The sequence below is a fragment of the Balaenoptera acutorostrata genome, chromosome 1, assembly GCF_949987535.1.
Source record: "Balaenoptera acutorostrata chromosome 1, mBalAcu1.1, whole genome shotgun sequence".
Taxonomy (NCBI): Eukaryota; Metazoa; Chordata; class Mammalia; order Artiodactyla; family Balaenopteridae; genus Balaenoptera; species Balaenoptera acutorostrata.
In genome coordinates, this window is record NC_080064.1 from 134162408 (window position 1) to 134189250 (window position 26843).

General features: G+C 38.2%; 1 protein-coding gene across 5 annotated transcripts; it reads left to right on the forward strand.

Annotated features, from left to right (window-relative positions):
- Nucleotides 1-47: 47 nt before the first annotated feature.
- On the forward strand, nucleotides 48-26709 carry DARS2 (aspartyl-tRNA synthetase 2, mitochondrial). Of its 5 annotated transcripts, XM_057527189.1 has the most exons (18): nucleotides 48-174; nucleotides 1429-1528; nucleotides 2682-2748; nucleotides 3916-4033; nucleotides 4309-4410; nucleotides 4807-4902; nucleotides 7021-7144; nucleotides 7736-7782; nucleotides 8743-8849; nucleotides 9650-9719; nucleotides 10396-10575; nucleotides 12018-12125; nucleotides 13450-13512; nucleotides 18352-18504; nucleotides 20840-21058; nucleotides 21260-21370; nucleotides 23907-23982; nucleotides 25284-26709. In XM_057527189.1, exons 5-18 carry the CDS (start codon nucleotides 4348-4350, stop codon nucleotides 25496-25498), a joined length of 1632 nt encoding a protein of 543 aa, XP_057383172.1. In that variant the 5' UTR covers nucleotides 48-174; nucleotides 1429-1528; nucleotides 2682-2748; nucleotides 3916-4033; nucleotides 4309-4347; the 3' UTR covers nucleotides 25499-26709. The 5 variants fall into 5 exon arrangements, with proteins under 5 accessions (XP_057383172.1, XP_007165407.2, XP_007165405.2 ...); XM_007165345.2 differs by lacking the exon at nucleotides 3916-4033; XM_007165343.2 differs by lacking the exon at nucleotides 3916-4033 and having other exon boundaries at nucleotides 50-771.
- Nucleotides 26710-26843: the final 134 nt, after the last annotated feature.

Sequence of the window (26843 nt, forward strand, 5' to 3'; positions counted from 1 at the left end):
GCGGTATTCCCTGTGCTCTGACTGGTTGACTCCTTCCACCGTAATCTTGGTTGTTCGTGGGGTGGGTTAAGGAGCGCTTGGCTCCCAGCGGCGATCTGTGTGTGGTTTCGGGCCCTAGAAACATTCTGGATTTGCTTGCATTCCTCCTTCTGAAGACCCGAGGTCGGCCACCAGGTTTGGGAGATTTGAAACGCGGGGCTGATTTTCCTCCCTGTTTTCCAGTTCTGCCCGCGGGAACCTTCTGGGAAGCGTGGAAGGATGGGAAGGGCGTGCGCCTGCTGACCGGCCCCGTGCTGCCTCTGCGTGGCCGCGGTGTCCCGCCTTGGCTGCTGTATGGAATCGTACGCTTGTCACTTCAGGCCGAAGCTTTGTTTGTTAATAGAAGTGAAACGGATGCGTTAAGAGGGGACAAAGATTTTAAAAGTTCTTTCCCCTACCCAACTTCCCCAAAGGCCCCAAAGACTTTGCAGATTTATCTAGTTTGCCGACACGAGCTCTTGAATGTTCAGCGGACAAGGGCTTAAATATAAGAGAGTGGGAACTACTAACATTTTAAGGGATTTGTGTGTATTTCCAAAACTGACTTTTGACCGCCATCCAACACGTGCAGCGTGAGATTCCTGAGCGTCTCGCCATCCTGCGGCTCTAACATGTTCTGTTGGTTAAGTCGGCTGTTCAGGGGTTTATCCAGACCCACTAGAAGGACCACACAGCTGATCTGGGGTTCTTTCTCCCGAAGTCTGGTACTGAGTTCACAGAGGAGAATTCCAGGTGAATGTAGTGAAGAGGTTTGTCCTCTGAACAGCCCTTCCTCCTTTTCTCTGCAGCAAGAGTGCTTATTCCATTTTTCCCCTAGTCTCGACTGGATAGCTTTATGTGTAGAAGCACATCATTCACCCTCTTCATTTCTTATAATGTAGTTTTCTCCCTGGAATTTAAAAAGAGCAGAAAAGTAACCACGTGAATAGGCTATTCATTAAGCTCATGCTGTGAATAAGAAGCCTAAAAAATTCTTTCATACTTGAGAATATTTTGAATAGGGTTTTCAAATGTACAAGTGACTATTTCACTCTAGATTCATACTAAAACCAGTTACTGCACCATCAAATTTATGAAATTCCCAAGATCCTATTTCATTTGGGGAAGAAATGTGCACTATTAAGAACAGTGCGTCTTAGGTCAATGCAGATGCTGGGTGATCAAAAATATTTAGATTCTTAACACAAGGCAAAAATTTAAATTAAGACAGTTATTCACATGGCTTTTGACACATTTGCAGGTGAATTTAATAGTGATTGATTACATTCTTCAACTTTATAAATTTCATCCATTGACATGAAATACCAAAGATGGTATGATTTTAGAGTCTATTCTCAAACAATGTGCAAATGATATATTTTTAATCTTACTTTTTTTCATTTCTTTAAGAACTCAGTAGCTTTGTTGCCCGGACCAACACGTGTGGAGAGTTGCGTTCTTCTTACTTAGGCCAAGAAGTCACCTTGTGTGGATGGATTCAGTACCGAAGGTAGATAGAGGCAGGTGGTTTAAGTATGCATGATGGTGGTTTTCCTAAGGCAATTTCAAACTGCTATTAATTTCTAACCAGTCAGAAGAATAAAAGCTTTGCAACTCCTGTAGGAGTCTCAGAAGTCATTGAATTTTCAGTTTTGTTTTTGTTTTGAAAGACTCAAATAGTGTCACTCTCAGTAAGTACCAGTAACATCTGTTGAAGGGTATAATAAGTGTGATCCACCAAGGGACAGAAATGTCCCTAGGTTTACTAAGATTGAAGAGTTCCTAGGACCAGTAATTGGGTAAGCTGGTAAGCTTCCATAGCATAAAAAAGCATAGTTTTTGCTAAATTTAGGTAGAGAAAAAGCCTAAAAACATGAACAATGATTCCTTAATGTTAGAGGACATATTATTGTTATTGTTCATCTCTATATTCCAGAACATACCTGAATGGAACATTAATTCACAATGAAGAGATCCAAAATACATAGACTGAGTGATTTTCCTAAAGAATATGTCCCCAATGGGTGGATATTTGACCCATACATTTGGTGACTTTTATCTCCTGAAGGAAAATCTGAGGAGGCTTTCTGTACCTCTTCTTGGTACTAAGAACTGTATGTGAAATGTCAGTTGAATGCTAAAATATTGGGGTTTGGGGGACCTTTTGATGGCTTATAGAGGTATTAAGTTAGTACTGGACCTCTTTTAGAAAATTTTAGATTACATATTATTTTTAGGAAAATAAAAGATTTTATATTGCCGTATTTTAAAAAATGACCAATCAGATGCCTCTAATATGCTAAAATATTACCTTTGGATTTTAATATATGGAAAGTTTCCAATTTTAACTCAAATTTCTTATAAAGACTTAAGCCAATAAAATTTTTTAAGTTTTAAAATCTGCCTTTTCATTAATAAGCCATCTGGATAGCATTAGTAAGCTCTACATACAGCTACTAAAAGTTGAAATTGTAAACGAAAAAGTTTTTTCATTAATAAGCTACAAGATAATTACACAAATATAACTATGAATCTATATTATTTATTATAAAAAAGCAACATGTGAAATTGCATGGGTTTTTTATTTGTTTAATTTGTTTTGCCTGCTTAAATTTTGGTCTCAAAGATTTTATCCTAATATGTTCACTTTCTTCATTAATCAGGCAAAACATCTTCCTGGTCCTAAGAGATTTCCATGGGCTTGTTCAAGTTATCATTCCTCAGGATGAGGTAATAGAAGGTTCCTCCTGTTATCTCCAAGCCTCTTTGATGCTGTGGTTAGAATAAATGAAGCATGTTGGATAAGTATGTTTGAGATTTCAAATTAAGAAGTTTATTGTTAATGAAAATTAAAACTACCATAAGCCACATTAAGACAAATGACAAACTGCGAAAAAATATGTGCAATTCATGTCACAGACAAAGGGCTAATTTCTCTAATATCTAAAAGGCTACTACAAATCAATTAAAATTTTTTTAAAAAAATACCAGTGACCCACTAGAATGATAAGTGCAGAATATGAACATAAAATTTATAGAAAAAATATATAAATGGCTATTTTTCTATATGTCTGTAGACATATGAAAATATGCCCAACTTCACTCATAGGCAGAGAAATATGAATTAAAGCTACACAGAATTGTTATTTTTTATGCACTGGATTGACAACACACTGTGTTTGGGAAAACAAGTGCTCATACGTTCCTGGAGGGAGTATAACTTGGCACTAGCTCTATGGATGGCAATTTGGCAATATCAAAATTATAAATGCATATATCCTTTGAACCATTCATTCCACTTGTAGTCAATGATCTTAAAGTTATCTTACACGTAGACTTACATAGATGCAAAATGACACAAATACAAGGTTATTCACTGCTGAAATATTTTTAATCGAAAGAACAATCTAGATGTTACCCAGTAAGAGACTGGTGTAAAAAATAATGTACATCCTTACAGCTATGGAAAAGACTGAAGAAGCTTATTATGTACTAATATGGGAAAAAATCCAAGGTATATTGTTAGATACAGAAGAGCATGTAGAGTGATATTATCTGTACTAAAAAGGGCTTGTGTATGTGTGTGTATGTTATGAACTGTCCCTGGGAGGACACATAACATTGGGTATCTTTGGGGAGGGGAACTAAGGAGCTGGAGAGAGACTTTTCACTGTAGATCTGTTTATACCCTTTGAATTTGAGCCATGTGAAGGTACTACCTGCTCAAAAAATAATTACCATTAAATTTAGATAAAATAAAGAACTCTCATCATGCTTGCTGAACATCATTGGTTTCTATTTTGGTAATATTTACAAATGTTTGTACACCTGAGAAAAATAAGATTTACTCAGCTTTTAATGTTTGAAGTAAGTAAAGAGCCATGGATTATCTTTCAGGGATCAGGATGCAGAGATGAGCATAGCTAACCCAGGAGAACTCCTTCACTTTGGACTCCATTATTGCTCTTGGATTTAACTGCCCCTAAGGCTAACCCTGGAGACAGTTGCCTTTAAAGTATGTGGGAATTGTTTGCATTAAACATTCTTCTCCTTATTCTCCTTTAAGGAAAAAAATTTTTAATTCTTAATAGTTTCACTTGCTGTATTATACGGAGTCAAAATGGGGATGCAGTTTACCAAATTCTTTAATAAAGTCATTAAGAGAAGCCCCAGTATTTATTGCAGTTAAGTTATGAGTATTAACATTTTTCTAAGCCATAAGCTACAGTTGCTGCAGAGTCCTTTAAGTTCATTTATTTGTTGGAACTATTTTCCCCTCTTATTCTGTAGTCGGCTGCTTCTGTGAAGAAGATTTTATGTGAAGCGCCCATGGAATCTGTGGTGCAAGTGTCCGGGACAGTAATTTCCCGACCTCCAGGACAAGAGAATCCAGTTAGTAATTTAGAAACTGTCTATTTAAATTTTGCCTGTGTACATGTGCACTGTCTGTCAACACATTCAGGCAACGGCGACTGAGTATCTATTAGATATCCAGCACTAAAGCTCTGCAGGTTCTACAAATGAACCTACAGATTTTAAAATCTTCACTGCAAACATAAACACTTATGTAAATATGCATGTTAAGACATTTGGTAATGAGCTCATCAGCCACAGATATACATAAGAATGTCAAAGTCGTACACAGACATTTATGTTTTAGACTATACACTATAAGCACCCCGTGGTTTACATATGTAAATAAATGCTTGTGTTTTATAAATATTCATTGTGTACATGTCCTGATGAGTGATTCTTAAAATAGGTCTTTTCTCTCTCTCTCTCTTTAAGAAAATGCCAACAGGTGAGATTGAAATCAAAGTTAAAACAGCTAAACTTCTGAATTCCTGCAAGAAGCTGCCCTTTGAAATTAAGGACTTTGTGAAGGTGCCATCCTCTGTTACTAATAAAATAGCGGATCTAGAAAATGTCGATAACCAGTAAAGTGTCTTCAGAGTTTTTTTTTTTTTTTTAAGGAATTCCTTTATTTTTATTATTTATTTATTTATTTATTTATTTTTGGCTGTGTTGGGTCTTCGTTTCTGTGCGAGGGCTTTCTCTAGTTGCGGCAAGCGGGGGCCACTCTTCATCGCGGTGCGCGGGCCTCTCACTATCGCGGCCTCTCTTGTTGCGGAGCACAAGCTCCAGATGCGCAGGCTCAGTAGTTGTGGCTCACGGGCCCAGTTGCTCCTTGGCATGTGGGATCTTCCCAGACCAGGGCTCGAACCCGTGTCCCCTGCATTAGCAGGCAGATTCTCAACCACTGCGCCACCAGGGAAGCCCGTCTTCAGAGTTTTTTAAAGAAAAAGTTTAACTTCTACAAAATTAAGCATGTTATTATAGCTATATCATGAATTATTCTCTTAGTTTTACAATTTCCTGGTGAACTGTTCTTAAATATCAACAGTTCATTAAGCTGTTGCAGCTCCTGAACACCTAGAATGTTTTTTCAGACAGCTGGAAACAAGGTTGTCTTTAAGACTTAGGTGTTATTTTGTTCCATTTTTTTTGTTGCTATGGTTTTACATTTTGAGAGGAAATTTACGTTTACCTTAGAAATGGCCACGTGGCGTAGGAGATCCTGCATATATTAAGTTTAAGCCTCTAACAGTGATAAAATGTTTATAAGGCATATAAATATGATTACTGTAATTTAGGATGTTCTTTTTTTTTTTTTTTTTTTTTTTTTAAAGGATTTTCTTATTTTATTTATTTATTTATTTATTTATTTTTGGCTGTGTTGGGTCTTCGGTTCGTGCGAGGGCTTTCTCCAGTTGCGGCAAGCGGGGGCCACTCTTCATCGCGGTGCGGGGACCGCTCTTCATCGCGGTGCGCGGGCCTTTCTCTATCGCGGCCCCTCCCGTCGCGGGGCACAGGCTCCAGACGCGCAGGCTCAGCAATTGTGGCTCACGGGCCCAGCTGCTCCGTGGCATGTGGGATCTTCCCAGACCAGGGCTCGAACCCGTGTCCCCTGCATTAGCAGGCAGACTCTCAACCACTGCGCCACCAGGGAAGCCCTAGGATGTTCTTTGAGGAAGCTAGACAGCACTGGATATGTAAGCCCAGCTAATTTTCAGCTTTGTCACAATTGTCTACAGTTGTAGACTTATATATACCTAATTTATAAACTAATCTATAAAGGATTTTTTAAATTGCATGGCCACTTAGTCTTACAATTGAGTTCCCAGTACTTAATATTTTAATTAGAAAAAGCAGTATAATTACAGAGTTGACCTTGTTGTGGGGGAAAAAAAGGAAATATGCAGTTTTCCACCAGCTCTAAGCTTTTAGAAAGAGAAATGACAGGTAGTTCTTCTATTTCTATTTCTAGTATCAAAGAAATAAACTATTCCAGGGGAAAGGACTTTTTAAAAAAGGTTGTCAGCACAGGAGGGATGCAGAGAATTCCAGCCTTGAAAATAAGCAGACCTTATCACTGTGTTCCTACTAGTACAGCTGTAGAGATTCGTCTGCTGTTCGCTTGCATTTCTTAAACTTGTCGTCCCATCCAGGTCATAAAGTCGTGGCTGTTTTTGGCCCTGGTATATATTTTCTAATGATCTTTGAAATCTTTACATTTTTTTTTTCAGGATTAAACTCCAGGCTTAAAAATGAATGGGTAGGGAGTCCCCTGGTGGCCTGGTGGCCTAGTGGTTAGGATTCCACGCTTTCATGGCCATGGCCCGGGTTCAATCCCTGGTCGGGGAACTGAGGCCCTGCAAGCCACGTGGTCAAAAAGAAAAAAGGCGGAAAAAAAAGAATGAATAAATGTTTAGTAAGGTAGGCAAATTTCAGTCAGTGAAGTGTGGTTCACTGAAAAATGTAAAATCTATGCTAATAACAAGCCTAGAAGTCATAGGAATTAAGGATGGTGGTGTGTGTGCACAAATGGTGGAAGCTAAAGATAGAGCTACAGTTCTTGAAAATTCACAATCTGTATCTAAAGTTAATATCTTTTTAATATTTGAAAAATAGTTAAACATAAAAATCTTTAAATTTGTTTAGAAAACAGAAGCTCTTCGTTTGCGGTATCGCTACTTAGATTTGCGTGGTGTCCAAATGCAGTATAACCTGCGACTGAGGTCCCAGATGGTCATGAAAATGCGGGAATATCTCTGTAATCTACATGGTAAGGGAAGAAACAGTAATTTCCATGTGTTTTATCCTAGAACATAATTTAGTAACATAAAACATAATTTAGTTCCCTAGTGGGTCATAAATACAGCCTTTTAAAGGTGATAGTGCCTGTTAATGCTGTCTAAGTATTTACCATCACTGTTGAAGGTGGACCAGCCCTTTGGTTGTTATCTGTAAGTTTTCCTAGTTATTTATCATGCTTGTACATCATTTGTTGGGAGCTCAGAAATGTCATGTGAATGAAACTAGACTCTTCAGTCAGTCCTGGGTTTTTTCCTACTGTATTTGTGTTATTTTTGCTACACTAGCAGAACACAAGAAAAACCAGAACAGTTCAGTACACAAGAATCTATCAAACAGAATTATTACATTACAAAATTACCAACTTTATGAACAGAATAGAATTTTATGAAAATCTTCAGCTTCCCTCTTGGGTTTGTAGAAACCAGAATCAATATGCTTCGTAGCTTATTTCAGTCAAAATTCCTAATTAAAGGGTAGCCTCAGATTTGTTGGACTGTATTGTAGACATCATATTTGGTAAATTCCCATCTTTTAAATTCTGATATTTCTCTCTTTTTAGGGTTTGTGGATATAGAAACACCAACATTATTTAAAAGGACTCCAGGGGTATGTATATTCCTTAAATCAGCCTACTAATAATGTCCTGTTAATTATGAAACTGGACCACTTTGCTTTTATATTCCCTTAGTTCTATTTCTTTTATTTATTTTACTGCCTTAGGATGTTCAGACTAACTAGGTATTTTAAGAGTTGAGAAAATTATATGGGTCAGTACTTTTAGTCAGAATCCTTTAATCCTACATCATTTTCTTTCCATTGAGGTTTATAGCTACAAATCAATAATGAATTGGTTCATTAAAAATAAATCCATTGTTGGGCTTCCCTGGTGGCGCAGTGGTTGAGAATCTGCCTGCCGATGCAGGGGACACGGGTTCGAGCCCTGGTCTGGGAAGATCCCACATGCCGCGGAGCGACTAAGCCCGTGAGCCACAATTGCTGAGCCTGCGTGTCTGGAGCCTGTGCTCCGCAACGGGAGAGGCCACGATAGTGAGAGGCCCGCGCACCGCGATGAAGAGTGGCCCCCACTTGCCACAACCAGAGAAAGCCCTCACACAGAAACGAAGACCCAACACAGCCATAAATAAATAAATAAATAAAATTTAAAAAAAAAATAAAAATAAAAAAATAAATCCATTGTTCATTAAGAACTGACATTTTCAAACACTGGTATTTATACAGTCTATGGACTTATAAAATTATAGTTTAAATTTAGAAAAGCAGTTAGGAATTACTTGACTAGGAATTGATGCACAAAATCCTTTTTAGCTAGTAACAGAATTGGGCATTCATTTCAACAAGCATACATTTAATACTTGCTGTATACAAATATTTAAAGCCTACTATGTGCAAGCCTTTTGGGGACTAAAGGATGAGCAAGAAATGATCTGTCATTGTGGGAACTTTGCTCTTTAGTTGATTTCATTGATGAACTGAAGTATTGACTTCTACCAGATCTTGAATTTGCTTTTTAATAATATCTCTGCTCTCCCTCTCTCTCATTCAAAGGGTGCAAAAGAGTTTGTAATACCATCCAGGGAACCTGGAAAGTTTTATTCTCTCCCTCAGAGTCCTCAGCAGTTTAAGCAGCTTCTGATGGTTGGTGGTTTAGACAGGTGAGCTTTCTTTATGATAGTACTGGTCAGAAAAGGAAAAGAGGGGGAAGAAAGGGGAAAAGGAAACACAAAGTTGTCTAATCTCTTAAAAGAAGGTTTGAAAATGTATGAGAGTTTGGAAAATACTTGTAAAATACCCTAAAAATGTGTAGTCATTATGTAAAGATTTATTGGGTGACCATCGTGTACAAAGCTCTATGCTAGTAGATGGGGTAGGGGGTTAAAAACAAAAAAGAATAGGTTTTGCTCTCAAGGAGCTAATGAATCTAGTAAGACAAAATAGGATATTAAAATCAACTGTGATGTAAACCAAAAATAAGTATGTTGAGTGTTGCAAATTAGTTGTATTAAGAGGTTTGAAATTATATTGTTTTGGGAAATATCACGAAAAACTTTGGGAACTAGGCCTTCTGGGACAGAGCTGCGTTTCAGCAGATGAAGATGAGAGTTGGAATGGCATAGCACAGGAAAGCTCAAGTGTATTCATGGAGCAGTGAGTATTTCAATTTGGCTGAAGCAAAAGAGTGTGTATAAAGAAGCATGGACTGCCTTGCATGTCAGTCTAATGTATGAATATCCAAAGGTGCCATTGTATATTTGTAAGAATATATTGAGCAGTTAACTTCTCATGGGTCAACTATGTATCTGATTAGATTAGAGTATCATAAAGAATTTTAAAATTTCTTATGCCCTTTTAGTATCATTATTATTTCGTACCCTGCATTGCCAGGAACTTTTGGGGGAAAGTGTGTGTGTGTTTCTAGAATCCTGACTCAATTAACACTATTTTCCAATTGTAGATATTTTCAAGTTGCCCGATGTTATCGAGATGAAGGATCAAGACCAGACAGACAGCCCGAATTTACTCAGGTACTAAGTTATATTCACTCATCTCTTACTGATTCAGCCTTGCTACAGCCAAGAATGTCAAAACCAGGACAGAAATTATATATACTTCTCATTACATTTTATCTATCAGATATTTAATTAAACTAACCTGCAGTTGAGGCATTAGTTATTTAATTTTTGATCCATTTATAAAGAATATGGTCATAAACTAAGGAATGACAGATTCCTACAGTGTTTTAATGGTCATGATGTGACAAAGTTCTTTAAAAAATCTCTTGTGCACTAAAACAGACAATTCTGTGTGTTGATACTTAATCTATTTATCTGGTCAACGTCATCAAAGCTATTATGATTTAGTTTCTGTATGATATCATATTAATTAGTATGGCACAGAAATCAGTAATCAGCACAAAAACCATAAGATTTGGAGTTGGACAGACCTAAGATCAAATGTAATGTAACCGTACATACTCAGGCAAGTCACTTAGCCTCTCTGAGCCTTAAGCCATGAGATAGTTGTGGGAACTAACAGTTTGATGTATGTAAAGCACTAGATGTACAGTAATATTTAACCTGCTTCCCCTTGTATTAAGAACAGAATCCAATGGTAATTTGAAACGAGAAATATATAAATATGTATGTATATACTAATATTGTGGCTCTTCAAGTTAGTTTCCATATGTTGCTTTGGTTTCAGATTGACATAGAGATGTCCTTTGTAGAACAGACTGGCATCCAGAGTCTAATTGAGGGTTTGCTCCAGTATTCATGGCCCAGTGACAAAGATCCTGTGGTGGTTCCTTTTCCTTCTATGACTTTTGCTGAGGCGTTGGCCAGCTATGGAACTGATAAACCTGACACTCGCTTTGGGATGAAGGTACTTTTCTTCACTTTTCCAAGACTCTGCCCCCAAATAGTCCTATAGTCTTTTGAACGACTTTGATGTTTACAACCAGTTACACACACTGTTATATCATATTTTTTGTTGTTACCTTAGCATGTTACTTTTGTTGTTACCCAGCTACAGCAGGAGAGAATAATAGCATGTTAGCATTACAGTACCTTTTCTCTATCTACTGTGTTCCAAGATTCATTTCCAAGAGCAAGGTTCTTGCTATAATGTTTTTATTACTGGAAAGTTATTAGTTACATGGATACGAATGGTAACTTGAAAGGAAAAACAAAAAACAAAAAAAAAAACCTGTTCTTTCCTCTTGAATTTTTCTTAAGCTAAAATGGTACTTGGAAGGCAAATGATTAAGAGTTATTTATTCTTTTTGCCTGGTCTATAAAGAGCTCAAACATATGGAAATGTTTATTCATATTGTTAAGGTCTACACATATTTAACTAAGGGTAACAGTAGAACTTACACAGAGCAGTTTTCCTTAGCAGGCCTCTTGTTATTTGCTCTTAGACAGCAACAGGCCTTCATCACTGTAATGCTGGTGACATTTCTATATCTCAGTTCTCAGTGCAGATTCCTTAGAAACTGAGTTCTGCTTGGTCCACGAATAGGCAGTGCTCAATTCTCAGAATGAAAAAAACATAGCACACAAAAAAGTCATAACTGCCTATTTACAGCAGCCAGCTTGACTACTCCTTGTTTCTTCTTTTGTAATATGAAATGGTGGTTCTTAAGTCAGACTGCTTAAGTTAAATTCTGGCTCTGCCACTTACTGGCTGTGTTATCTTGGGCAAGTCATTTCTTTCTCTGTGCCTTGGTTTTCTCATCTATTAAATGGGGATAATAAGAGGGCCTACCTCATACTCTTGTTGTGCAGATGAAATGAGTTATTACTAATGAATAATTAGTACATTAACACTCGTCATGGTGCCCAGCCCATGGTAAACACTCTATGAATGCGCTCTATAAACATTAACAAGATCTACTTTCCTCTTTAAAATATTGTTTGTAAAAGGTTTTGAGGGACTTCCCTGGTGGCACAGTGGTTGGGAATCCACCTGCCAATGCAGGGGACACGGGTTCGATCCCTGGTCTGGGAAGATCCCACATGCCTCGGAGCAACTAAGCCTGTGCACCACAGCTACTGAGCCTGCACTCAGGAGCCCACGAGCCACAACTACTGAGCCAGCACTCTAGAGCCCGTGGGCCACAACAAGAGAGGCCACCGCAATGAGAAGCCCATGCACCACAATGAAGAGTAGCCCCCGCTCGCCGCAACTAGAGAAAGCCCACGCGCAGCAACAAAGAGCCAAATGCAGCCAAAAATAACTAAATAAATTTACTTTTTTAAAAAAGGTTTTGAGATAAACATTACTTCACGTTTAATTACCTTTTCCTGTTATCCATTTTCCAGATTGTAGATATCAGTGATATGTTCAGAAACACAAAGGTTGGATTTCTTCAGGATGCGCTTAGTAAACCCCAAGGAACCATCAAAGCCATATGTATCCCTGAAGGAGAAGTAAGTGGAGCACAATTCTGTATTTTCTCTAAAATGTACATTTGGGAAGTAAATATGTTCAACATTGGTAAATTTAAACTTTAGAAAGAAAAATTCTCTTTAAATAAAAATGCATTTTTTCATATAAAGTCTAATGGTGTCTCTAAAACTATAAGTAGAAAATGATAAAACTTTATGAATATGAGTTTACACTCTCGAGATCTAGAGCTTTTATTTTTCCTTTTAAATAATGCTGTAAAGTTCTCCTTCATTTGAGTTTATCTCCACCAGTGATGAGTATAAAATAGTATTCCTATTCTGTCTCCAGCCTCAGTTTGTCCAACAGCTCCCAGCCCCATATCAGCTCCAGCATAGCCCTTGCGTGTTGGTTCTTGGTCTTCTGATGCTCTGGGGTCTATTGCATTAATAATGGGAAGAGAAAGGAGGTGGAGCTATGAAAAGCAAAAGGAAGGGGAATGAGGGTAGGAGAAAGAAAGAATGGTTGGGTTGGGTTGGGTAAGCATGGACTCTTAAGCAATGGGGCATGTCTATTTTCTGTAGTTAGTACACCTGCTTTGAAAATAATTTAAGAAGAGTTCTAAAAGTATTTTGAATAAGATTACTATTTTGAAAGGCTATTCAGTTGGATACATAAGCCTATTAGCATATTTAAAATGGGGATAAGAATTCAGTCTCATTACTTTTTTTTTCACTTCATATGTTCAGTGAAAGTAATTTGGTGTCTGTATTCTAGTCCAGACATATTGAATGTGTTTGGGTAAGCTTGGTATAACATATATTGCTTGTTATTATTATTTACCCCAATTGGAGTATGTCCAATTCTTTCCCAAGTAGATTATAAGGACTGCAGGGCCATGAACCATGTTTTCACCTTTTTTATATCTCCCATACCTAATTAAGTGCTCCATGAATATTAGTGATGATGATAGCCATAATGTCTCACTTAGAAACACATTGAGGTAATTTAGAAAAGATATAAAGAATTTTAAGAAACTTGAAATAATCAAATTCTGAATCCTCTTATTGATTTTATTGATCCTTCACAATTCAGTTGCAAAGATTCATTTTGAACATATTATAGATACACAGTCTTCTGTGGAATACATTCACAGCTATTTCCAATAAGACCTGCATAATTGGAAAAAAATACACCCTGTAACAAGCCTTAAAATTTTGTCATTTGACAACAGAAATTAAATCTTTATTGAATCTTATTATTGTGATGGAAAAACACAAAATATATTTGTTTCCCATTTCATTTCATAAACATGTTTGTGAAGCTAAGTGTCATATTGATGAGTTTACTTTGACTTTCTTTCATCAGAAATACTTAAAAAGGAAAGACATTGAGTCCATTAGAAAATTTGCAGCTGACCATTTTAATCAGGTAAGGAGCAGGTTTTTTCCTTTCTTTTAGGGATTCTATATTTTTAACTGTTAATTGCTTGAGCTCTTATGCTATCATTAGTTTTGAGGGGCTTGTTATTTCAGATCATTCTACTTTTCTTCTTTTTATTTTTAAAGTTAATCTTACCCCTGGGTATAACTCCAAAACTTCAACTTAGTTGAATTCACCATTAATCAGAATGTGAAAGTTCAACCATAGCCTTTTAAAATAAACAGTGGTACTTAAATGCAGTTGGGAAAATTAAATAGAGCCCCATGTGCCCAAGGTTTAAATGAAAGCATGGCAGGTATGAAAGAAAGCCAGTATTCATTGTTCTTCCCATACCCTTTTTAGAATTATGAATATACCTTTCCTTTGACAGATACACTTTGTGTTCTTGGCTTGGTGAACAGTAGCACTAAAATACGGCGGAGGAGCAGGGAACGGGCATTCTTACACTGTCACTGGAAGTATAAATTACCTCAGCCATTTTGGAATCACTAACTTTAAAAATAGTCATATTTTAAAATATGACTCTTTGAGTCAATAATTTTCTATACTTTAAAGAAAGGATCTTAGATATGAGGACACTTATGCACAGTATCATTTACAGGAATAAAATGAAACCATATGGGAGTGATTAAATAAGTTAAGGTAGAATTAAAGGATTAAATATTAAAGTTCCTTTTAAAAATTTTGTCTCTTAACTAAAAGTTTGTAATGTAGGAAAAATGTTCAGGTTATAATGATTTGTAGGAAAAGGAGAATACAGAACTATATATTCACTGATCATAACCATGTATAAACACTGTATTTGTGGATTGAAAATGGGCTACTCAGACAGTCTCTTCAGTAAGTGGTGTTGGGAAAGCTGGACAGCCACATGTAAATCAATGAAGTTAGAACACACCCTCACACCATACACAAAAATAAACTCAAAATGGCTCAAAGATTTAAAATATAAGACATGACACCATAAAACTCCTAGAAGAGAACATATGCAAAACATTCTCTGACATAAATCATAGTAATACTTTGTTAGATCAGTCTCGCAAGGCAAAAGAAATAAAAGCAAAAATAAACAATGGGACCTAATCAAACTTATAAGCTTTTGCACAGCAAAGGAAACCATAAACAAAACAAGAAGACAACCTATGGACTGGGAGAAAATATTTGCAAATGATGTGACCAACAAGGGCTTTATTTCCAAAATTACAAACATCTCATACAACTCAATATCAAAAAACCAAACAACCCAGTCAAAAAATGGGCAGAAGACCTAAATAGACATTTCTCCAAGGAAGACACACAGATGGCCAATAGGCGCATGAAAAGATGTTCAACATCATTAATTATTAATTATTGCAAACCAAAACTACAATGCCATCATCAAAAAGTCTACAAATGATAAATGCTGGAGAGGGTGTGGAGAAAAGGGAACCCTCCTACACTGTTGGTGGGAATGTAAATTGATACAGCCACTATGGAGAACAGTATGGAGGCTCCTTAAAAAACTAAAAATAAAGTTACCATATGATCCAGCAATCACACTCCTGGCATATATCCAGAAAAGAGCAAACCTCTAGTTTGAAAAGATACATGCATCCCAGTGTTCATAGCAGCACTATTTACAATAACCAAGATATGGAAGCAACCTAAGTATCCATCAACAGATGAATGGATAAAGATGTGGGGTGTGTGTGTGTGTGTGTGTGTGTGTACACACACACAATGGAATATTACTCAGCCATAAAAGAACAACAAAATAATGCCATTTGCAGCAACATGGGTGGAGCTAGAGATTATCATACTAAGTGAAGTAAGTCAGAGAAAGACAAATATATTACTTATATGTGGAATCTAATAAACAATACAAATGAACTTATTTACCAAAAAACAGACTCACAGACATAGAAAACAAACATGGTTACCAAAGGGGAAGTGGGGGAGGGATAAATTAGGAGTTTGGCATTAACAAATGCACAGTACCATGTATAAAATAGATAAGCAACAGTGATTTACTGTATAGCCCAGGGAACTACAGTCAGTATCTTGTAATAACCTATAACGGAAAAGAATCAAAAAATAAATATATATATATGAATAACCGAATCACTTTGCTGTACACCTGAAACTAACACAATATTGTAAATCAACTATACTGCAATTTTTTTAAAAAAAGAGAGAAAAAAAAAAGGAAATGGACTACTCACCTCTACTACCACACATCACAAGTCTCATACATCAAGTTCAAAGGGATTTTTCAAGAAAAAAGAAAGATAAGGATAATGGTTTCCAAAATGGGTCAAGGCAAAATAAGAAAAGCCAGGGGTATAAAAAGCTTTTCATAAAGTTAAATGAATTTAAAGGACTATACTTCTCATTTTTTGCTATAGAAATGTGTTTTCTTTTATGAAATGATGGTAATAGTAGATATTTGGGGTTTGTTTTATGCCTTTGATAAAATTCAAAATTGTCAACCCTATATCTCCCAATTTTCTCTGTTTTTATTTTACTAGTGTTTGAAACCTGTATTTAGGAACCACAGGAACACGAAATAAGCCTGAGAGTTAACTTTGGCAGCCTTTAGTTGATGAGACTATTATTACATTTTCTTCTTCTTCTCTTTCTTCTCCTCTTTTCTTCTTTACTTTCCTAATTTCCTGAATTTTTATATTTTTAAAATGTATTAATATGTTTTAACTTGATTTGCCTTGAATTGTCTTTAATGTTTATTTTTAGCAATATGCTGCATGTACATGGTTTAAAAAAAAAATAGTAAAGAAGGATTAATAGTTCAATACAATAAGTGTTTACTCTAGCTCACTCTATTCCAGTCCCATACCAGAGTACCTCTGTTTTTATCAGAATGCCTTTTTTTTTTTTTTTTTTTTGGCTGTGTTGGGTTTTTGTTGCTGCGCACAGGCTTTCTCTAGTTGTGGTGAGCGGGGGCTGCTCTTCCTTGCAGTGTGTGGGCTTCTCATTGCAGTGGCTTCTCTTGTTGTGGAGCATGGGCTCTAGGCCTGCGGGCCTCAGTAGTTGTGGCTCGCGGGTTCAGTAGTTGTGGCTCGCGGGCTCTAGAGCACAGGCTCAGTAGTTGTGGCTCGTGGGCTCAGTAGTTGTGGCGCACGGGCTTAGTTGCTCTGAGGCATGTGGGATCTTCCTGGACCAGGGCTCAAACCTGTGTCCCCTGCACAAGCAGGCAGATTCTTAACCACTGCGCCACCAGGGAAGCCCCTACTTACCCGTTTTAAACCTTGCATCGTACCTCCTGCAATGAGAGGTAAGCCTCACATACACAGGCCTTACCTAATTACTCTGTACCTCTTCACAGCTGTCTTTCTGGACATTTTCTTCATTCCTCTTCTGAGTTGAAGCTACTCTTTTCCTGGATCCCAGATCTTCCTCTTTCTTACTAGTGCGGGATTATATCCTCAAGTAACTTCCTAAGACAGCATGTGAAAGAGAAACTTTCTGAATCCTTATATGTCTAAAAATGTCTTTGTGTTCAAAACCTCACACTTGATTAATAATTTGGCTTGGTATAAAATTCTGAATTGGTAGTCATATCCCTTTAGAACAGTGCTGTCTGGTAGACTTTCTGCAGTGATGGAACTGTTTCATATCTGCATTGTCCACTACGGTAGCCACCAGCCAGTGTGGCTATTGAATGCTTGATATGTGGCAAATATATACCTGAGGAACTGAATTTTTTATTTTATTTCATTTTACTTTAAATTTAAATAGCTGCATGTGACAATGAGCCTTAGCTCATTGGAGGCATTGCTTTATTTTTTTTATACCTACTGTTACTGATAAGAAGTCTGATGTTTGTATGAATGTATTCTTTTATAGTAAACCTAATTTTTTTTTCCCTTTGGAAGCTTTCAGCCTCCTGATTCCTGATGCTCTGAAATTTCACAGTCTGTATAACTTTGAGTCATTTTTCATTCAGTGTGTTGCACACTTGAAGGGCCCTTTGAATGTGAAGGCTCATGTCTTTCATCTGTGGAAAATCTGTCTTTTTTATTCTTTCTGTGAGATTTCTTCAACTCTTCTGTTGAATTTTTTTTTTAAGCAATCATATTTTTATTTCCCACTAGCTCTTTCTTGCTTATTTTCATTACATTTTATTCTGGTCTTATTGATAAAATACCTTTTTTAATATCTTTGAGGATTCAAGTTTTTTGGTCCCTAAATTATCTCTTTCCTCTAGGGTCATTTTTTTTCTGTTTATCTGGGTCTTTTTTTCTTTTTTTTTAATGCTGTAGCTTCTTCAATGTGTAGTGATGTGATTGTTAATTGTACATATTTAAGAATATGAGCCTTTTAAAAAGCTGTTTAAAGGGGCTTTTGTAAATGGTTAGGTTTAGAAATGGTTAGGTTTTGTAAATGGTTAGGTTTAGTTTTGGGTGAGCAACAACACAGTTGGCTATCACCCCAGGGCTCTTCTTAAGAGCCCTGCACCTCTAGGATTTGGCAGGGTAAGATCAGTTCCTTCCTGTGCTGAAGCTGCTCCATTGTTCTCTAGGCCAGAGCTTCCTGCATCTTGCTTCTTTGGTCATTCCTATTCCACTCGCCTGCAACCTGCCAAAAATTTTCAGAAATCTCTTCGCTCTTATATCCCTTCCCACCCTTCATTCCTTTTCTTTTTTTTTTTCATTTTGGTGAGATTAATTTTTAGATTCCTTTAGTATCATTTTGAAGGGCTTCAGGGAGGGAATAGAGATAATCGCATGTAGGTTCATTTTCTTTTGGAAACAAGAAATCTTTGTACTCCAGGAAAAATAAATCAACCCCGCTTTTTGAAAAATGTATAAGTCTTTTTCTTTGTCACAGGAAGTCTTACCTATATTCTTGAAAACCAGTAACAACTGGAATTCTCCAGTTGCTAAGTTCATAATGGAGGAGCAAGGCTTGGGACTAATCAGACTGTTGGAGACCCAAGAGGAGGATGTGGTCCTACTAACTGCCGGAGAGCATAAGAAAGCAGTAAGCAACATTACCTCCTGGCATCTGTGCTGTTGATGCTGAATGATGCCTCTCTTCTCCTGTGTGTATAGTACATATTTGAAATTGACTGTTAATTTCATAAATTGGAGCTGCTCTGCATGAGTTTTTATGTCTTTTGGCACTGTAATAAAATGCACTGTATAAAAACTAGAGTTTTTTTCATCAGCTAACAGCCTACATTGGCATTGCTCACAGCGATTAGATCTGGCTCTAGGAAAGCCACTTAGGTAGAGAGCTATTGGTATTCATTGTACAACTGTGAAAAAATATTTTCAGTTTTGAAGTTTTACAGATTAAGAAAAGTTGGTTGTCCCAAACTTTTGTACATAATGCATTCCTGAAAATGTGGAGGGACAGATCAGACGGCTGGAGGGCTGCTGGGCTGGCAGACACCCCTGGCTCTACTTGGTTGAGGCAGTACCCTTTTTCCTCAGGAGCAGCAGCTGGGAGGTGGTGCAGGCTGCCATGCCCTGGCTAAATCACCATTCTTCAGGAGACGTATGGAACAATGGATTTTAACTTTAGAGATCATTATAAAATATACAAAGTGTGGTATAAAACTCAAACATGAATATTGAAAATATACTGTAAAGATCAAACATGATAAAAATTCATCCTTGGGAATTCCCTGGCAGTCCAGTGGTTAGGACTCGGCACGTTCACTGCCGGGGCCCGGGTTCAGTCCCTGGTTGGGGAACTAAGATCCCGCAAGCCATGGGGCGCAGCCCAAAATAAATAAATAAATAAAAATTCATCCTTACACTATAGTATGATATCCTTATAGTGTCTGATTAGTACTTTATCAAGTTCATTCTTCTAATTTATATTTGCACTGTGCTTATTTATCATTATATCTTCCAAAGGAAAAGTTTCAGAGTTCAGCTACAAAGCTAAATATAATCCACTGTCCGTACCTTTCCCTGCAATAGTAGAGTGAGGAAAGCTACGTAATTACAACTTTTCTTGATATTACAGCCCTCTTTTTTTTTTTTTTTGGCCACGCCATGCAGCTTGTGGGATTTTAGTTCCCCGACCAGGGATCGAACCTGGGCCCTCATAAGTGAAGCATGGAGTCCTAACCACTGGACTGCCAGGGAATTCCCTACAGTCTTTTTTTTTTTTTAATTCATTCATTTATCAACATTAGTTTTTAATACCAGCCATGAGCCAGTACTGTTAAATTTGCTGGGGGATGCACCAGTTAATTACAAATTTTATTGTCAATGCATTTCTTAAAAAAGAATTTGGGATTTTGTATTAAAAATCCTGCTGCAAATTAAACTTTACCCTGGCATGAACTAAAACTGCTCCTGTTCTCTTCCCAGAAAGGCATCACTCTAATTCCTATTGGGACTTCCTTGAGAGAAAGCTAGAAAGCAGATTTGTGAGGAATAACATTAGCATTCTGAATATGTCACGGTGAAGGTGCCCTTTGCGGATATCTAAGTGTCAGATAGAATAGGCTACAGAGTGACACCCTGTACATGTCTCCAGGCATGTCTCCTGTTCTGACTAATTGCCCTTTCTCAGGGATGCCCTGCCTGTCATCGTTAGCACTTATCACAGTTAGCACTCTCTGTCTGCCCACAACTGTTTCAAGTACTTGGTGTATATTAACTAACTTAATCCTCATGCCAACCCTATTGAGAGAAGTATTGATACTGTTACCATCTTAAAAGATAAGAAAACTGAGGCACAGAGGTTGAGAATTTGTTCACACTCACACAGCGAGGAGGTAGAGGAGAGGAGCCAGGTTTCTAACCCACGAAGTCCAGTTCCAGAAGTCACATTCTTAATGTAACCTCTAATCCATACTGTCTGTCTAATAACAGCCAACATTATTGAACATTAAGTGTGTTCCAGGCTCTCATCAGATCCTCACCACAACCCTTCAGGAACAGTAAGGAAATAATAATCATAATAGCTGGTTCGTATTACAGAGCTTATCTGACTTGATCTTCACAACAGTCTTTGGAGTAGATATTTCTATCTCCATTTTACTATGGAAAAAGGTGCAGAGAAGTTAGTCAGTAGCCAAAGTGAGATAGAGACCCAGGTTAATCAAGCTCTGATACCTGTGTTCTCAGTCACTGTGTTAGCAGATACTCACCAAGTCGGCTGAGTCTGACGATTCTCAACCATGTCGCAGTCAGATCATCCTCAGATTTTTCTCTCCTGAGAGGCTAAGAGCACCTCATCTGTAAATTGGCTAATCCTTTCTCAGAGAAAGGCCTGGCTTTAGAATCCATGTTGTGTCATTTTCTGCCTACTCTGTCACAGCAGTTAGCTCAACGTTTGTATCTTCTGTTTGCAGTGCTCTTTGTTGGGAAAATTACGACTGGAGTGTGCTGACCTTCTAGAAGCAAGAGGAGTGGTGCTTCGTGACCCAGCTCTGTTCTCTTTCCTTTGGGTTGTGGATTTCCCCCTCTTCTTTCCCAAGGAGGAAAATCCCGAAGAGCTGGAGGCAGCCCATCACCCATTTACTGCTCCCCACCCCAGTGACATCCACCTCCTTTACACTGAGCCCCAAAAGGTAACATATCTATACTTCCAAATTAAAAGGAAATACGGAAACAAGGCAAAGAACTTCAGGTTTCATAGTCTGACCCAGTTCTGGAAGCCCCAGAAGAAATTGCTGGGTTTGAGCCATTGTCTCTAAGTAGCTACAGGGTCTTCAACATACAGAACAGAAAACCAGAGATTTTCTCTAACAAAGGCTCTTTGAATCTTCTAGGTCCGTAGCCAACACTATGACTTGGTTTTAAATGGCAGTGAGATAGGAGGTGGTTCTATCCGAATTCATGATGCAGAGCTACAGCATTACATCCTGGCAACAGTACTAAAGGTAACATCTTCTAACTTGGCCTTTTTAAAAAACTGTAATATTTGTCTGTTTTGTTAAAATTTGTTATGAATGGAGGATTCACTAGATATAGAATAGTATCAGCTTATTTCTCTACCTTTAGTGTTAGACTTTGAAAAATAAATAATAATATGTATTTTTTAGTGACTACTATATGCCAGGCACTAGGTACCTTATACACATGGATACATTTAATCCTCACAGTTACTTTTTTTGTTTTTAATTTATTTTTGGCTGCATTGGGTCTTCGTTGCTGCACGTGGGCTTTCTCTAGTTGTGGTGAGCGGGGGCTCCTTTTCGCTGCGGTGCACGGACTTCTCATTGCGGTGGCTTCTCTTGTTGCAGAGCACGGGCTCTAGGCATGTGGGCTTCAGTAGTTGTGGCACGTGGGCTCAGTAGTTGTGGCTCGTGGGCTCTAGAGCACAGGCTCAGTAGTTGTGGTTCACGAGCTCTAGAGCACAGGCTCAGTAGTTGTGGCACATGGGCTTAGTTGCTCCGCGGCATGTGGGATCTTCCCAGACCAGGGCTCAAACCCATGTCCCCTGCATTGGCAGGTGGATTCTTAATCCCTGTGCCACCAGGGAAGTCCCTCACAGTTACTTTTTAAATTAAGACCTTTATTCTACTCATTTTAAAGATAAGAAACTGAGGCAGATGAATTAATTTGCCCAAAGTCACACAGCACAGAAGCAAGCAGAGCCAGGATTCGAATCCAGGCAGGTTGGTTCTTGAACCCAAGCTCCTAAACTCCTAACCACTGCACTGCTCAAAAAAGGATGCAGTCTGAAATGACTGAAAATGTTGATAATGCTAGAGAAAGAGAGAAAGGTTTGAAAGGATTTTATGTCACTTAGTATTTGAGGTGGGGGTAGATTTTAATGACAGAGAGTGGGTTAATCAGAATTTTCAAAAGAAGAGTCTCTATAGATGCAAGCCTAAGAATCTGCAGTTTGTTGATGACTCTTTAGGAGGCTAGGATAGATTTTAGGAAGGCAAATGTCCAAGAGTCTGATCCTAAAAGATCATTTTGTGGGATTAACTAACAGGGGTGAGGTAGGATAGAGGAATTTTCTTTCTTTTTTTTTTTAATATAAATTTATTTATTTTATTTATTTATTTTCGGCTGCGTTGGGTCTTCGTTGCTGTGCGTGGGCTTCTCATTGCGGTGGCTTCTCTTGTTGCGGAGCACGACTCTAGGCGTGCAGGCTTCAGTAGTTGTGGCTCACGGGCTCAGTATTTGTGACTTGCAGGCTCTAGAGCGCAGGCTCAGTAGTTGTGGCGCACGGGCTTAGTTGCTCCGCGGCATGTGGGATCTTCCCAGACCAGGGATCAAACCCATGTCCCCTGCATTGGCAGGTGGATTCTTAATCCCTGTGCCACCAGGGAAGTCCCAGGAACTTTATTTCTAAGAATAGGATTGGAGAACTCAACACCAAACTCCCCCTTTAGCTTTAAAAACATTGCAAACTCCCTTAACTTTTCTCCTCTTAAGCCAAAGCCCCTAATGTTTCCCAGCCTATTTTTTTCATTCCTTTCAAGCTTCTCAAAATGTCAGTGAGAATACATTGCTTCCACTTCTTCCCTACCCACCAGTGTTTCTCAGCCCTTCTGCACATTAGAACAGAATCACCTGAAAAGCATTAAAAACAAAAAAAAAAACACTCACTGCTCCTTACCAGACCAATTAAATAAAAAGCTCTAGACGTGAGGCTTGGGCATTTGTTCCTTAAAAGCTTGCCACTTGATTGTGATCTGTAGACTGGTTAGGGAACCACTTCAGACACATTTTCAACATTTCTACAGGCATTGCCTCACAAAAGTAACTTGCACGGTCACCAAATCCAGCGGTCTGTTGTTGGCCCACAAGCCATCCTACCTTCTGGCAGCATCTGCATTGTTGCCCTTCTAATAACGTTCTCTCCTCTTGGTCCCTCTGACAGATCCGGTTCCTTCTTTCATCCTACCTTTCTGAGGCCACATCTCCATGTCCTTAATTGGTCTTACCCTGTCTGCATTACCAGCATAATAATAGCTGCATTTACTGAGCCCCAGGCATTTCCCTGCATGTTGTAGTATCTGTGACTTGTCATATTCTCTTGCTAAACTGTAAACCTCTTAAGGTACTTTTTTTTTTTTTAATGGCTGTGTTGGGTCTTCGTTTCTGTGCGAGGGCTTTCTCTAGTTGCGGCAAGCGGGGGCCACTCTTCATCGCGGTGCGCGGGCCTCTCATTATCACGGCCTCTCTTGTTGCGGAGCACAGGCTCCAGACGTGCAGGCTCAGTAATTGTGGCTCACGGGCCTAGTTGCTCTGCGGCATGTGGGATCTTCCCAGACCAGGGCTCGAACCCGTGTCCCCTGCATTGGCAGGCAGACTCTCAACCACTGTGCCACCGGGGAAGCCCCCCTTAAGGTACTTTTTTAACTCAACTTTTATTTTCCCTTTAGCAACCAATTGTACTGTGTGGCACCTAGTGGACCCTCAGTGTGTATTTAAATTGAATTATCTTTTGAATTTCAGGAAGACGTGAAATTGCTCTCCCATCTGCTCCAGGCTTTAGATTATGGGGCGCCCCCTCATGGAGGAATTGCCATAGGTAAACAATCTGTCCTTTTACAAGCTAAATTTCATTCTGTAGCTCTAAGTGTCAAATTTGGACGCTCAGCTTATGGGGAAGAGGGTGGGGTGAGGGTGGGGTTAGGGGGAGTGGAGGAGTAAAGAGGGCAGGGGGTGAGCCCAAGGGTTCTAAAGAATTTAATTTGGTGTTTTTCATTTTGATGATTTTTTTGGCCGCACCGTGTGGCTTGTAGGATCTTAGTTCCCCAACCAGGGATTGAACCCGGGCCCTCAGCAGTGAAAGCACCGAGTCCTAACCACTGGACCACCAGGGAATTCCCTGATGATATACTTTAAAAATATATTTAACCATTTATAAAGATAAAACTTAACTGATAATTTGCATTTGAAAGATTTTTTAATAGAATGAAACTACAGAGTCTTAAGTCAATATTGCTCAAATCCCTGGAGGCTCACAGACAAATTCATAAGAGTGTGAAAAGTACTGCTCCACAGTATTCAGCTTGTGCGAAAGTAGGAATATGCCAGTGCCTTTCTTTTTTTTTTTTTAATTAACTTTTATTGGAGTATAGTTGCTTTACAATGTTGTGTTTGTTTCTGCTATATAGCAAAGTGAATCAGCTATGTATATACATATATCTCTTTTTTGGATTTCCTTTCTATTTAGATTACCACAGAGCATTGAGTAGAGTTCCCTGTGCTGTACAGTAGGTTCTTATATGTGGAAACTAGAAAAATGATACAGATGAACTTATTTGCAAGGCAGAAATAGAGACATAGACGTAGAGAACAAACGTATGGATACCAAGGGGGGAAGGGGAGGGCGGGATGAATTGGGAGACTGGGATTGACATATATACACTACTATGTATGCAGTAGATAACTAATGAGAGCCAGTGCCTTTCTGATGGCCTTGGTTGCTCACACTGCTTGTTTTATCAAACAAGGAAGAGTGTGAGAAGTTCTAGGTAGCTTACCTAGATTGCACGCTCTCAACAGTAGGGACTTCCTTCTGTGTTTTTGAAGTCCCCTGCACAGCACCTAATTTTGTTCAACCTTCAGTAAGCCCTTGCTCAGGACTCATTAATTGCTGTGACTATTAATCCCAGTAGCGTGTGACTATTAGTCCTGAGCACTTTTCTGGAATGAGATAAAAAAAACCTCTCAAACAAACAAAAGTTCTCTAAAAAGGCAGGGAACTATGCTTAGCTGCAACTTATTAAAGGTTCTTACTTAAAAGTTTTCTACAACCTTTATAGAAAAATTAAGTCACCCCCAACCTTAGGTTACATTCTCATCTATTAACTTCGTATTTTACAGGGTTAGACAGACTGACGTGCCTTGTCACTGGAGCGCCAAGCATCAGAGATGTCATAGCCTTCCCCAAGTCTTTCCAGGGCCACGACCTTATGAGCAATGCCCCAGATTCTATCCCGCCTGAGGAACTGAAGCCCTATCATATCCAGGTCTCCTGGCCAACAGACTCAGAAACAGAAAAGAGCTCATTGAATCATCCATGCCATCCAGAAAGTTGAGCTTTTGAGTTTTTGTCCTCTTTGCTTCCCCAAGGCTAAAATCAGATCTGGAGTTCAGCCACAGATCTGACTTCAGGTTTTTAAATGGAAGGAATCCAGGCAACATTCTTCACCTCAATGAAGAAACAGATAAAAGGTATCCAAGTTTAACGAGAGCATGCATTATTAGGATTATTTTATTTGGGACTTTTTTGAAGTTTCTTTTTACTTGGAGAGGTGTGAAACATGGCTCTTTGACAGAGTAACATAATGGCATAGTGTTTTCTAATCAAGTTTTTCATACCCAGATAGTAGATTGTTCTCTTAGGACAGAGGTAATCAAACCATATGTGAAGTGTGGGAAGATTCTTGCCCCTTTAGACTGGTCCGTTGATGGAGGGCTCAGTTCAACCAGCCTCATCAAGAGAATCCTATAAAGTAAGCTGGATAATGACATTTCAGCTATCAACATAATATAGTGAGAAGCAACATGATATAAAGTAAAAAAATCACTGAAATAAAAGTCACAAAATCTTAATCAGTGCTTTACCTTGCAAGTTGTATAAACCTCTCTTAGCGTCCCTTCCTGCATGTGTGAAATGTAAACAGTACTTGCCCTGGCTCCCTCACTGGCCTCTTCATGCCAGAATCCTAGGAGATAATATATGTGGAAGATAGTGTGAGTGAGAATGCTTTGAAAAACTTTAAAGCATTACTTAAATGGAAGATAATGATATTATCCATCTGTAAACAGTATACAGATATAGCTATGTATTTTATAGTTTAAGGTTAAACAAAACTGACATCTGTGGTAAAAGGAAAACAGTAATTTCATTAATCAGTATTCTGCTTATATTTCTATTTTTTAAAATAATCATTAATCCCTGAATAACACTTTCCCTCAATTATAAGTAATTGAAAATATTAATTGACCTTAAACCAACCTCAAATGTAGAAAAGTGAACACTGAAACTCATTGTGATTTTCTTATACGTTCTGTTGACACAAATAAAGGCTTATAATTAATTAGTAATTATAAAATGGGAATAAGGCCTTGATTAATGACATTGTTCTTTTCTACTTTATCTTCACTTTTGCCTTGACATTCTTTTGATTTACAATTTATAAACACCAAATATCAGTCTTATATTCCAGCCTATTTTTCTCAGTGCTGTAAGCAGTTTGATACTATAATCTTTCTGTTTGAAAATAAAATCAGCTTTGCTTCCAGGTCTAATTTGTGATGCTCAATAGGCTGTGAAGAGTGTGACCTTCACTGATGCCATTAGGTGGAGCTTTTCCCTAAAGTTTGTCCTTTAACCCAGTCTCTCCCCATTTGTGGATGTACTCTGGAGCCAGAAAATTC

Bases quoted from the DNA above. Each gene is read 5' to 3' on its own strand.
- DARS2 (XM_007165343.2), top strand. From the start codon at position 651: ATGTTCTGTTGGTTAAGTCGGCTGTTCAGGGGTTTATCCAGACCCACT. The intron at 18,505-20,839 runs GTAAGCAACATT...TTCTGTTTGCAG, and splicing joins CCGGAGAGCATAAGAAAGCA to TGCTCTTTGTTGGGAAAATT. The intron at 21,059-21,259 runs GTAACATATCTA...TGAATCTTCTAG, and splicing joins TTTACACTGAGCCCCAAAAG to GTCCGTAGCCAACACTATGA.